Consider the following 13643-nt stretch of genomic DNA (forward strand, 5'->3'; position numbering starts at 1 on the left):
TGTCAGAATGATAGCAAAGACTGTGGCATCCCTTTAAAACCTTACAGAAAACCAGTTAGTCATTGTTATTAAAGGTGGCTCAGTGGGTAAGGGCACTTTCTGCCAAGCCTGAGGAACTGGGTACAGTTTCCCTATGAGGTAGAGAAGAGAATGGACTCCTGCACATTGTCCTCTGCCTGACACACACGGGTGCACATGCCACACATACTCTCTTTCTCTTGATAAGTAGATAAGCAAATTAAATAACATTTCTGGATCCTAGGACACTTAACGGTGCTTAGGGTTGAACGAGGCTTTTGAACCAGTGAATGAATGACAGATTTTAATTCATAACTTGGATATAAGTTGGCCTCACGTCTCTACTCATTTAGTCAGCCATGTCCAAGTGCTCTGTCCTCCTCAACAAGGAGTCCCTTGAACACAAAAAGAAAAATAATGGGACTTGATACAAGAACCCCAGGACTCACAGCACAGTTTTATAACAGAGATTGGCAAGCATCTCCACACCTGGGTTTCTTTGGTTGCAACTCAGACACGAGAATGCTATCTACTTTCCTGGGTACTTTGAGTGGATCATAGGTGTATGAAACACTATTCAGGCTGCAGGGATGTCATTGTCATTGTCATTATTATTATTATTATTATTATTATTATTATTATTATTATTATTATTAAGCAGTAGACTATAAAGAGGCTGCTATGGTTCTTTTACTCTCAACCTGAGTGTCCCCTGTTGGTTTGCACCCTGTTCTAAGAATTACAGAACTTGGTAATTCGTTAGCACCTCTCTCAAACCTAGTCTCTATCAAATTGGAGCAACAGGAAGAAGTTCTGAGTATACAAAACACTGCTCAGCAGGGTTAAAGCACCTCAGAAAGGGCTCTGGAAGAAAGATTTGCTTCTATAGTGAGACTGCTCCCTTGGCCGTGGATTTGAAGCTGGTTTCTTAGATTCCTTCCAATCATCAAGTCTTAAGGAGCTCCCTGGAGTTTCGATACTTTAGCACATCCTAGATGTTATGCCCGGATCATTCTAGAACACCTGACAGATGAGGAACCAGGGAGACAAATACCTTTAGGAGGTGGTTATGAAGATATCACGCAATCATTTGAGAACTGCATTTAAACCTTCTAATCTAGTATAAGTGTCAGGAAGTTTGTTGTCATGGCAATGTCAGGAGACTTCATGTCTTATAGACCAGGATTCAGATTCTAGTTGGACAGCTTATTATATCTGTGCATCCTTGGAAACATGATTTGACCTTTAGCTTCAGATCTCTATCTATGAAAAAGAATAGCTACTTTGCTTGTTTTTTGAGATAGACCAAGAGATAATAGAAATAGAGCCAGAGACAAGATGTACAGTTGCAATTTGAATTTCAGTATTATTATTATTATTATTACATTCTGATAATTGTATGGAAGCATGACTGTCAAGTATGGAAGCTATAGATTACTTATTTCCAGTTTTAAATATTCTCTGAGCATGACGACTGCCTTAGTTTGTCAATGAAAATGAGAGACTACACACATATTCATGGTTGTGTGGGATAAGATATAGACCAAATACTCATATGGTCTGCAATCGTGTGTCCCGAAGAGAGCCACTGTGACATTGATTGCATTTGTTACAATGCTTCTATGACGCTTTCATCTATGAGCTCTACTGTCCCCTTCCTGTCATATCACCGTGGATCTCAGCGCACAAAGTCCAAGGAGGCAGGGGGAGAGGAAAGCTATTCCTCGAGAACAGGAGTTCCAGCTGATTAGAGTCCCCAGGGCCTGGACTGGCAGTAGCCTACAGAGGGCCTATCATGTGGTAAATGAATAATTAAACAAGGGAGGATGACTTGATTACTGCACTGTGGTTTGCCAGTCCAGAGTTTATATCATTTCTAACAACTTTGGCATAATGCTTGAAAGAGTCATCTGACACTCCCAACTTCCAAATCAGAAGGGCTGTTTATCATAGCGGAGTGGGAGGTAGTTCTAAAAAGAAAGACTAGTTCAGATATCATTAGTGAACACACATGCATGTATGCATGCATGCACATACTCACGCATGCACACACACAATGATGGGTGGCTGGGAAGCTATTCTGAAAATTCAGGGTCACATCCACTAATTCCTTCCCAAGGACTGAAGGAAAAGAAAGTCGTTGACAGAAAGAGGCCTGCCACATGAGTCTCAGCTCCCTCTCTAATGAGTACTCTGTTTCCATCACTCGTCTTATTTACTCTTATGTTAATGATGGCAGTGATCCGCGTGGGAGATCTGTATCTATAAATCTGTGTGCAATTGTATATGTGGTACCCTTTCCATACACAAAACTCATCAGTAGCATCGTTATGGGCTTCTGTGGTGGTGATGGTGTGTATGGTTAATGCCTGTATGTGCACATGTGTGCACAGGTGCATGTGCCTAGCATACATGTGTAGTGAACACATTGATGTTATAATGTCTTCACTCACTGCTCTCCATATCACCATCATCATCACCACCACCATCATCATCACCACCACCATCATCATCATCATCATCGAGACAAGGTTGCTTCGCTCAGCCTGAAACTCACCACTTCAGCTTGCTGGGCTCCTGGCATCTGCTTGTCTCTGTCTCCTGCCTTCTGCCTCTGTCTTTTATATGAGTGATAAGGATCTGAACTTGAGTTTTCATGCTTTCATAACAACCACTCTATCCACTGAGTTCTCTCTCACCCTGGGGCTTTTATGATTCCTCACAAGATAGTTTCTCCCAGGATGAGAAAACTGATAGTTCTCAAAACAAACCAGCAGACTAGTCAAAATACTTCCTGGTAATATGACGGCACTTGGAGAATGCTGGTTCTGCCCCCAGAAATTGCAGTTTCTGTCTTATGCAGGGCAAGGTTGAAGCTGAATTCCACCTGGTCACAGCAGAAGAAGCTGAGAAAAACCCTGTTGGGAAGGCCCGAAAGGAGCCTGAGCCCTTGGCCAAGCCCAAGTGAGTATGGCTAGGCTGTAGTTGGAAACATGGGGCGTGGGCAGGACCTCAGGGGCTCTGGGGGTCCCCTGGGCTTGTCCTGTTCCTGCACAGAGAACTCAGGAGTCAGGGGTCAGGTGAATAGTGCTGTCCAACCTGTGTATTGTTTCTACTGAAAAGTGCCCCAAAGACCACAGACTGTTTGCGATAGAGCAGGTCCTGTCTGTAACGTGCTCCACCAGCATGGCTAGAGCACTCCACCCATCTTCCACTCATGCTATGTGCATGTGAACTGCACACACACACACACACACACACACACACACACAGAGAGAGAGAGAGAGAGAGAGAGAGAGAGAGAGAGAGAGAGAGAGAGAGGACTGACTTAACATTTTCACACTTTATTGAAGTTTTGCTTCAATGTCATAGTCATTCTACTTAAGATTTTTGAGGAGAGCACAGTAAGCCATGGGCTTAGTGCCTATCATCAACTCAGTCACCACCCATAACCAACTTAATTTCACCATTTTCTGTTTTGCTTCGTTTTTTTTTTTTTTTATAAAACGAGAACATTTTATTTTCCGTGCATCACTACTTTTAAAAAAAAGGCCAGCATCCAAATTACTAGAAAAATGATGGTACTCATTGCACCTGATTCTTGGTTACATAGGCATTAAAATGAATGTTCATGAAGTATGCGTATAAAATGCCTTTTGGAATCACATTTGTCCTATCACCCCAGACCCAGATGTTGTCTCTATAGCAACAGAACAGCGCATGCTCAGTAACTCAAAGTTGTTTATTAAGACATCCGTCTAAAATCACTTTGTTCACAGAGACATACACACAGGGTCCACACAGGTTCCAGTGCTGAGAGAGGGAAGTAGGCATGGGATCCCAAGCCTGACCAAGAAACTGTCTATGATTGACATCTGCTTGCAAAAGGAAAAGTCATTTTCTCCAATGGAGTCTCACACTTGGGGGCAGACCGGTGCCCAGACATAGATGGAAACACAGAAAGGGCTCAGTGGTATTTTTGAAGAGCCTTTGTGTCATATTGCCATACTTGGGCATTTTTTTTTGTCTTACTGCTCTTTTGTGTATATATTACAGATTCTAATTTTGCATTTTTATGGACTTTTGTGTGTCTGTCTTTTGTTTGTTGGTTGGTTTTGATTCTGGGTTGTTGGGTCTTTTTCCCGTTTGTTTTCTAAATAGAGAGAGTACAAAAGTACATGGAGTTGGGTGGTGGAGAGATGGGGAGGGTCTGGGAGGAGTTGGGGGAGGGGAAACCGTGATCACAACATATTCGTATGAAAAAATTTTTCAATTAAAAAATAAATGAAAATAAAAATACTTTGGAAGGCACAAAAGAAATGCAAGGCATACACTTTCCACTTACTTAGGAGAAGTAGCACAGAGACTCATAAAATAGAGGAAGAGGAGACAAATATGCTGTGCTCGCAAAGAGGGTCAATCAAGGTGAGGCAGGAATTTAGGACGAGCATTCCTGATGAACTGAGGTGGTGAGGTAGATGTTGTGCAGAAGATGGGCTTGATGATGTGGTTACAGATGGAGGGATGGGGTGTGGGCTTCAGGGTGGATTGTAACGGAGCTTTAACTCTAATCAGAGCAACTTTTAACACCATGCAAGTCATTAGAGATCACTTGGTAAACTGCCCTATTTCTGTTGTTTTCAGCGGAATGCTCTCTCTCTCTCTGTCTGTCTCTGTCTCTGTCTCTGTCTCTGTCTCTCTCTCTCTAACACACACACACACACACACACGTACGTATGTACTAATCTCAGACCTCTCCTATGGGTCCCCAGACTTGAAGTGTTACCTGGGAGTTTGAGACTCCTAGGCATTTGTTGAACATGACCCCTTCTCTGATTCCCTCTCTAGCCGCCCAGACACCTCATTCTCATGGTTTGTGAGCCCCTTCAAGTGCCTGTACCACCTCATCTGGAAGAACTACAAGAAGTACATCATCATCGCCTTCATCCTCATCATCCTCATCGTCTTCCTGGTCCTCTTCATCTACACCCTGCCAGGCGCCATCAGCCGGAGGATCGTTGTGGGCGGCTCGTAGGGGCAGTGGAGGACACAGACCTCTTTTCCCAAATGCTCTCCTCTGTTCTGTACAGGAATCTCTACAATCATGTGCAGCGAGAGGTACTGTGCTGAGTGCTAAGGGGATAGTCATGGGACCAATAGCCTTCCCTGTGTCTTGAGACAAATCAGGAGGACAGGACTCTGGCAGTCTTTCTCTGCCCCAGTGCCTGCTACCACCCTTCAAACCCCTAAATCCCAAATCTTATTTTTTGCCCACAAGTAACCTGAATGACTCTTTCACTTCAGGCTAATGACCAGTGACCTCAAATTGACCTCAGTGAGCCTTTTCATCATGTAATAGGTTCTATTTAAAAAAAGATTAAACTCTGGGTCTGAGAGTTTATTAGAAGCACTGCATTTTGAATAAAATGTCTTAGTAAGTAGACTGAAAGTATTCAGTAAATTACTATCCATTTAATACGTCCCCAAAATCTCTTGGTTTAGCCTTCAGGATTATAGGACACAGTCACTTTCAGGCTGTCAAATTGGGTTAGCAAAAATGTACATATACTTTGTTGTTGAAATTCTGCTATAGCAGTGGTTCTCAAAGCTGTGGGTTGGAACCCCTTGGGCAAACCTCTATTTCCCAAAATATTTATATTACAACTCTATAACAGTAACAAAATTACAGTTATGAAGTGACACTGAAATAATTTTATGGTTGAGGGTCCCCACAACATGAGGAATTGTATTAAAGGGTCACAGCATTAGGAAGCTTGAGACCCACTGCCCACAGAGACAAAATATAGCCATGTTACCTTCAAAGTCAACCATACATGTGTTGTGGAATTTTCCAAATGGAGGTCGTGATTTGTCCTAAGACCTATGAACTGTAATTATGTGTGTGTGGGAAGTCAGAGCAGGTTCCCCGCCACCCAGTGGGACTTCTCATTTGCTAGATCCACAGCCTCCCGCCAAGTGTCGTGTCCCCACTGGTCACACGACTGTGATGTGAATGACCACTGCTGCCTCTGCTCATCCCTTACCCGACCAGCAGGTGAGCCGGGCTCTAGTGTGAGTCTCAAGTGCAGAAGTAAAAACCAGGCTGAGAAGCAACAGCGTGAAAACAACCTGAGAAACCACCTGACGGATGGCGGGCATCAGTGCCTGGAAGGGAGACCTCTGGGCTGTGCAGCTCAGCCCTTATATTCTGTCCTGTCTATGCTGGGGGTTGAACTGGGGGCCTCTTTCCTCAGACACAGAAAGGAGATCAAAGAATTGGGATGTTTGGCCCCATAAACCTTTCTTCTGTCATAAAGGTCATTTAGGATGCTAGTGGGGAAACTACTAAGCTGGGTTCCTTTCTTGAAGCATCAAGACTATGACTTTTTTTATTTTCCCTGGTCTTTTTTTTTTTTTTAAGATGGGGTCTGGTATAGTCCGCATAGATCTTAAACTGTCTATATAAGTCAAGAATAACTGTGATTCCTGATCCTCTCTGCCTTGCTCCATGCTTGGCTTCATATTGCACAGCTGTAACTTTTCTAGAGGCAAAAGTGCTCACATCTAATTCTAGAATGTTCCTGGTCCATCAAAAACTGGAAATACAAACTTGTAGTACTGGTATTCAAACCCAGAGCCCGGTACATGTCATTCTGCCACTGATTTGCAGCCTCTGTGACTTTAGTCTTAAGCAGTTCAGGCAGCTCTGGCCCTGGATGCTTGGTCTGGCAACTATACCATCCCATCTTCCTGAGGTGCTGAGGAATAGAAGTTTGCTACCTGGGCAGTGTTCCCTAGGGAGAGCAGCTACAGGAGTGGTCTCATCCTCACTGTGCAGTACACCATCCATCCTTAACGAGGAGGTCAGAATGCTCGACATCACATGGCGTGTGTACTAAATTTGTTATAGGCATTTGTGTATGTATTAGAAAACTATGTACAGCATACTGTAAAAATAAATATGTACACAATGATGGAAAAATGTCTAGAGAAATATACCAACATGAACAATGATTATCTAAGCAGTATAATTTTTCCTTTGCCTTCTTATTTTTCTTGTTTTCCCAAAACCTCATTAATAAGTATGTGATAATTTAATGTAAAAAATTAATAAACATAAACTTACCTCTGTTCACTTAAAAATGTTCATTGTCTCCCTATAGGCAATGGGGCTAACATATTCATGGCCAGACTACCACAGGATTTGTGTTCTAGAAGCTCCCCCCAAATTATTGTTTTGTCTTCATATAATGGTTCTTCCAAGAAAGGCACTGAGCAGCGAATGTGCTTCACAAATGCATACATCTCTGGTGTTGTTGGAAAGAGGAGCGCTATTTTTAAATAAATGTGGATGTGAGAGCAGGCGCTTTCTAGTGAATTCTGAAAGATAAACTCTTGACAGAACCATACGAATTGTCGAAACACCTAATAAAAGCAAGCAAGGAAATGATCTGGAAATCCTCCTAAGTCAAATAGAGTCCATCAACTTCCTGTCGGTATCAAAAGATGTCCAGATGCCAGAAAGCCTGAAGCCTTAGGAACAGTTTAGAAATGTGCGAGATGGAGTTGGTAAGCAAGGATAATTTTGGCATCAGCCATGGCTGGTGTTCTATACTTAGGATATCACATATGGCCTGTCCTGCAAAGAAAAATTAAACAAAATAATGTTCCACCTAATTATGCAGCCTTGGTCCTAAAGATAATCACAGTTTTGTGTTTTTTTTTTTTTAAAGAACGCCCATTTCCCAAGTTGTCATGAGCCCCCACCTTTTTTTTCTTATACCTTGAATTCATTTTAACTCTTCAAACAACATTTAAATCCCCTCCCCCCCAATAGTGCTGGCAAACTTAGCCCCAAAGAAAGATGCAAGCGCAGTACAGGACTGGGTTTCTAATGTGACATCACACCCTGGAATCACTTGGCAGCCTGTTCTTCCCCTCTGGGGTAGACGCCCTGGCCAAAGAGAAAATAGTTTGTTTATCTTTTTTTGTTTTCCTTTTTTGGAGCTGGGGACCGAACCCAGGGCCTTGCCTAGCAAGCGCTCTACCACTGAGCTAAATCCCCAACCCCTTGTTTATCTTTTAAAACTGGTATGCACAAGGGGCTGGGGATTTAGCTCAGTGGTAGTGCGCTTGCCTAGGAAGTGCAAGGCGCTGGGTTCAGTCCCCAGCTCCGAAAAAAAGATCCAAAAAAAAAAAAAAACTGGTATGCACAATGTGTGTATGTGTGTGTACATGTTTGTGTATGCATGTGTGGTCATGTACAAGCAGGTGCGTGTAATTGTGTGTGTGTGGCCATATACATGCAGGTGCATGTACTTTCATGTCTGCACATGCATGTATATGCGCGCGCGCGCGCGCACACACACACACACGAGATGTCTTACTTTATCAATTTCCATCTTTATCTTTTGAGACATGGTCTCTTCCTGAACCCAAAGATTCACCAATTCGGTTAGCATGGCTAACCAGTGAGTGCGGTCTGCCTGTCTCTGTTCCCCCCAAAGACTAAAGATATGCACCACTATACCTTGCTTTCACATTGTCGCTGGGGATCCAATTCCCCAGCCCAGAGAAAAGATATTTTAAGGAGAGACACCTGTGCTCTCCAACTACTGCGACAATGATCCCCAAAGAGCTGGGATTTCTCCAGGAGTCTCCACCTGGGACAAAGGGAAAACGGAAGCCGGGTGCCAGCCAGAGTGAGATCTTGCTTATCAGCAAGAAATACCACAGGTCTGACAGGCTGTCAGACCACCTTGCAGGAGAGATGCTGGGCAGTGTAGAAGGCAGGACCACACTTGCTGGGACAGCTTAGTGGTGAGTGCCTCTTGCCTGGTGTTTATACTTTAACCAGTGAAGATGGACTTGGGAGGTTACTGAACATTTTTGTTTCTCTTCCTAATATGGTCATGTTACACAGTGCCCCTTTCTCCGAATTTCCCTACTACTTGGCTCCTTAATTGACATACTGAGACCGGGTGACCAAACCTAGCTGGTTAGAGCCGCCAGGGCCCAGGTTTCGAACCTAACAACTCCAGTAATACACGACACACACATAGGCATAGGATCCACCTCACAACCTTACTCATTCCATAGCAGCAGATGATTATTAAATCTAGACCCCATGCTAGTCGCATGGAGTGCATTGGTTACACTAAAACATGCCAAGTCCCTGGGCAAACACATGGAGCATGGAAGGGAGACAAACCAATCAATCACACGCCCCCAGCTACAGGTGCACATACTAAACAAGGACATACTGAACAGAGGCAGAGAGCCTCACAGGGAGACTCCCACCTGCCTCAGATACTCAGGGAAGCAGTGGCTAAGGGAGGATGTGAGGGGGAAAAAGACTCCAGATAGAAGACAGCACATGTAAAGGTCCTGTGGAAGGAGTGAGCGAGGCCATGAGGAATCTGAAGGAGACAGTGATGACAGTGAGGAACAGAGGGTCTAAGGTAGGGCTGCGGCATGAAGCTGGGGCCACGTCTTCAAGGGCAGGAGACAGAGAAGCAAGATTAGCTTTATAGCCCAGATTGGAGCTCCCAAGGCCCTTCCTTTGGAACCTGGCTTCACGGGTAGCAGCAGCAGAGATGGACAATAAACAGGTGGGTATCTCTCTGAGGCTCGAGTGCTCTGAGGGAGAATGCGCAATCTGCTTTACCTTGTTGACTCCCATGTGACCCAGGACAGCAGCCTGCACGTACGATGCTACGCTGAGCCAGGACTTCAAGGTTAGAGAAGAAGCCTGGTTCCAAAAGGGCTAGTCCATTCTGCCCAGAGACCATGACAGAGAAGGCTTGGAGGCTTAATCCCTAACTCCTCTATTTCTACTGGTCCCTTCAGCAATCTGAACCCTAGTCTCAGTCAGGAGCCAATACCTATGGGGGTAAGAATTACTATGACGAGGTAGAGGGGCTGCATGGGTCCACTAGGTGGCATGAAGCCAGGCCTTGAAGGAAACCTCTAGTATCCCAAGTGTCCCAAGTACAACTTTGGAGAATGGGTTTGGTTTTTTGTTTGTTTTGTTTGTTTGTTTGTTTGTACGTCCCTCTTATTTCCCCCATCTCCCCCTGTACTGGGGGTTCAACCTTGGCAGGACCAAGGGAATTCCCCTTCCACTGGTGCCCCAACAAGGCTATTCTCTGCTACATATGTAGTTGGAGCCCTGGGTCAGTCCATGTGTAGTCTTTCTGTAGTGGTTTAGTCCCTGGAAGCTCTGGTTGGTTGGCATTGTTGTTTTTATGGGGTTGCAAGCTCCTTCAACTCCTTCAATACCTCCTCTAATTCCCCTCAAGGGGGTCCTGTTCTCAGTTCGGTGGTTTGCTGCTAGCACTGACCTCTGTATTGGACATGCTCTGGATGTGTCTCTCAGGAGACATCTATATCCAGTCCCTTTCAGCATGCATTTTCTAGCTTCATCAATCTTATCTAGTTTTGGTGGCTGTAAAGCACTTTATTTTTTACCTGAAGCATCACCAGATGTAAATCTTTGAGTGGACAGAAAACGGACTTTTCAAGCTGAGAGAAAAGCATGGGGACATGGGCATTGGGGACCATTAGCAGTGTGACCTTCAGCAGCTACGATGGCTTGGAAAGATATGCTCATACTAAGTAGACAGTGGTGACAGCCCCCCCACTATTGGTGACTAGGGAGACAGAGGTAGGGACCACCTTCCTAAGGTTTAGCTAGTATAGTGTCTCCTACCTCACAAGGCTTCAGATAATGCTCAATTACTGTGTAAATCATACCGGTTTCAATAAGCATGCTCACAGATATTTTTGCCATAATTCTCCCACAATCCAATTTTGTATACCAAGAAACGGCTTGAGCTGTTTAACCACCATTTAAGGTAGATGGAGCTCCCTTCACTGGGAAATTCTTGTGTTTTAAATTCCAGTCATGAGTTAGGGGCTCATTCTGGACCCCAAAGGATTTCAAGCATCTTTTACCTAGTGGCATGCATCTGTGAGTTATGACCCCCTCCCCACCATGCAGAAAACAACCACTGTGTGCAGGTGTTTGCTGAGTGCCTCACAGGTCAGCATTGGTAGAAATCAGTCATGGGAAGAAGAAGGAAAAGCGGGAGGCAGGCTGTCACTCTGGAAATAGCTAGAATGTCACAAAAACCTACTCTTCCTTCTTCAGTGGCAGAACCCTAGGTGTACTGGGAACACCATGTGCTGAGCCAAGGGAACCTTTCCCTTCGCTCTATCTCGGTAGCCAAGGCTATTCCACATTGTGGAAAGGGCGTACAGGAAATCTCACTGTTACTCCCTCAGCTGACGCCTCTCATGTTCAGTCATCTTTTACTTACCTGAATGTGGATATAACAATGACTGAGAGACCAACCACTTCCTTTAATCATGAGGCAACCCTAGCTTAGGAACAAGGCTGAAGTATGGAAGGACAGAAAGACAGAGGGACATCAATCTCTCTTGACTGGGGAGCCCCCAAAACATTTCTACCTGAAAGCAAAATTAACCAATGTTTCTCTTTCTAAAATCAGGGTTGTCAGGGGTGGTGGTTACGTATAGCTGTGCCAAGTCCAAGCTCACATGCTTTCTCTGGCCTGACGGATGTGCGGCCATTTTCCTCCAGGGTCTCTTCACTCAGGCAACACACTGTAGAGACATCCTTTCCTCCTGAAGGTGGGGTTGGCAAGCCATGAGACCTCGTGTACTGTGCCCAAGTGCAGCAGTTAGAATCCCCCACGCACACATTTCCCGTTCATTTCCACACCTGTCTCTTGAATTTCACCTTTGAGTGTCTGGAGTGTATCTGAGATGTTGGCGTGTGTGTATGTTAATACACACGTTGGTTACTTTTAAGTGCGAACGAAGTCCTGAGAGAACAATGTAAAGGAGAAAAGATGCATTGGCTTGTGGTTTCAGAGATGTCAGTCTGGAATCTGGGTCCATGGTGGCAGTCAATCGTGGCTATGTGAGTGTGTGGCAAAGTCTGCTTGCCTCATGGCATGTGGGGGAGGGGGAGAGAAGGGAGCACCAGAGAAAGGGCATGATTGCTTGTGTGATCTACCTAGTAGGGTTTCCTTTCTGTCTTTCTTCCAGCCCCAACACAACCTACCCACATCCTTCCTATGCTCCACAACACCCCAGACCTGGTGCTCTCTGCGGTTTGTAACTCATCTCCTCACACTGTATTTCCACAGATCCTGTCACTGATGAGCGGACATAGAAACACAATCACAGTGTCCCGCGCACAGAATCATGACCCCGTCTGATCTGTTGGAGTTTGGCCTCTTTAAAAACTCTTATTTCCACACCCAGGACACATTGCTTCGATTTTAAAGCAGCCTTGAATCGGAGCACGGGTGGTTCATCCACCATAATTTCTCCCTCTGAGACGGTCAGCGGCAGCTCTGTGGGCAGCTGTATGAAGTTGCTCTCTGACCAGTGGCCAGCTGCTAAGGACAGAAATTCGAAACTCTGCAGGATGTGAGTTTTGAACAGTTATAGTGTATCTATCGGATTAAAGAAATAGCCCTTTGTTGATGTGATGCTGGATGTACAGCAGAATAAGAATAGAACTGAATAGAACTGATAACAGCATGAAACAAAGAGCCACAGTCCTAGCTTGGACCGCTCTCTTCCGACTCCCAGTGCTGCTGGTGGGATTTCCCGTGGCTTGCAGTTAACAGCAATCCTAACCGCTATCGACTGCCAAGTGCGTGTCTACAAATATACAGTTTACAGATGGCTTTTAAGGAAAAGTAGGCCAATTTCCGTCAAAACGGCAGCAAAAAGACAGGCAAGGAATGATCATGGGTCATATTCAAGAGTGGAGACAGAACAGCAGTCCAGAAAAGCATAGACTGTAAAGTAACCATTTAAAACCAGCTACATCATTGCCCACACGCATGCGCACATGACCACACGTGCACATGCCCACACGCGCATGTCCTCGCATACGTGCGTGGGTGCGTGATTATGTGATGTCCCCACATATAACCTGCCATACACAGACCCATAAATGAAAGCAGGCATAATAATGAAACTGAAACTCACCTCAAGTCCTCAATAACTCAGTGGTGTAGTCGTTTAGAGAATGCCTTGTAGTCATTCGGAAACTTGAATTTTTAGCACAGAGGAGGAGGCGGCTTAAGGACCCCACAAGGCCCAGAGAGCTGGCAACATCCATGGCTCCACATGAAAGCAAAGGCTTTCAGTTTCTGTGTTCCTACAGGCTTCAGGTCATGTAACACAGTACCCTGGGCCTCTGAGGCTAATAATCAGGTGTGGGCTATGGTAGGTGCCAGTGGGACCTTCCCTCTACGCATATCTTCTCGGCTTCCTTATCATATAAGAGCAGCAATTAGAGTGGATTAGAACCTACCCTATCATAGCCCGGTCACTTCTCTAAAGCTGGCCCAATCACCACTAGCTGAGGCATTCTGGGCCCATCTCATCTGCAGGACTGGGGAGAGTGGGCCGGCAACCTGCACTGGGTAATTTAGCTGAGCTGGCCCTGGTGGTGGGGATGTGGGTGAGCCTGGCTGAGGCCATGAGGGCAGGAGAATTGACCCTGCCCTTCTCCTCAGCATTGGGTGAGCTAGTGAGAGCAATGGTGAGGAGGTCACCCTGGTGATATAAGTGCACAA

General features: G+C 45.1%; 1 protein-coding gene across 1 annotated transcript in view; it reads left to right on the plus strand.

The window, feature by feature from the left end:
- Fer1l6 (fer-1 like family member 6) overlaps positions 1 to 5582 on the plus strand; it is a 147179-nt gene extending 141597 nt beyond the window's left edge. Inside the window, exons 41-42 of the mRNA XM_032915788.1 lie at positions 2882 to 2982; positions 4867 to 5582. Coding sequence (XP_032771679.1) covers positions 2882 to 2982; positions 4867 to 5053 — 288 coding nt within the window. The 3' untranslated portion in view covers positions 5054 to 5582. The remainder of the gene's footprint in view (positions 1 to 2881; positions 2983 to 4866) is intronic.
- The last annotated feature ends 8061 nt before the right edge of the window (positions 5583 to 13643 follow it).

This window comes from Rattus rattus, chromosome 1 (assembly GCF_011064425.1).
Source record: "Rattus rattus isolate New Zealand chromosome 1, Rrattus_CSIRO_v1, whole genome shotgun sequence".
In the NCBI taxonomy this organism is placed as follows: Eukaryota; Metazoa; Chordata; class Mammalia; order Rodentia; family Muridae; genus Rattus; species Rattus rattus.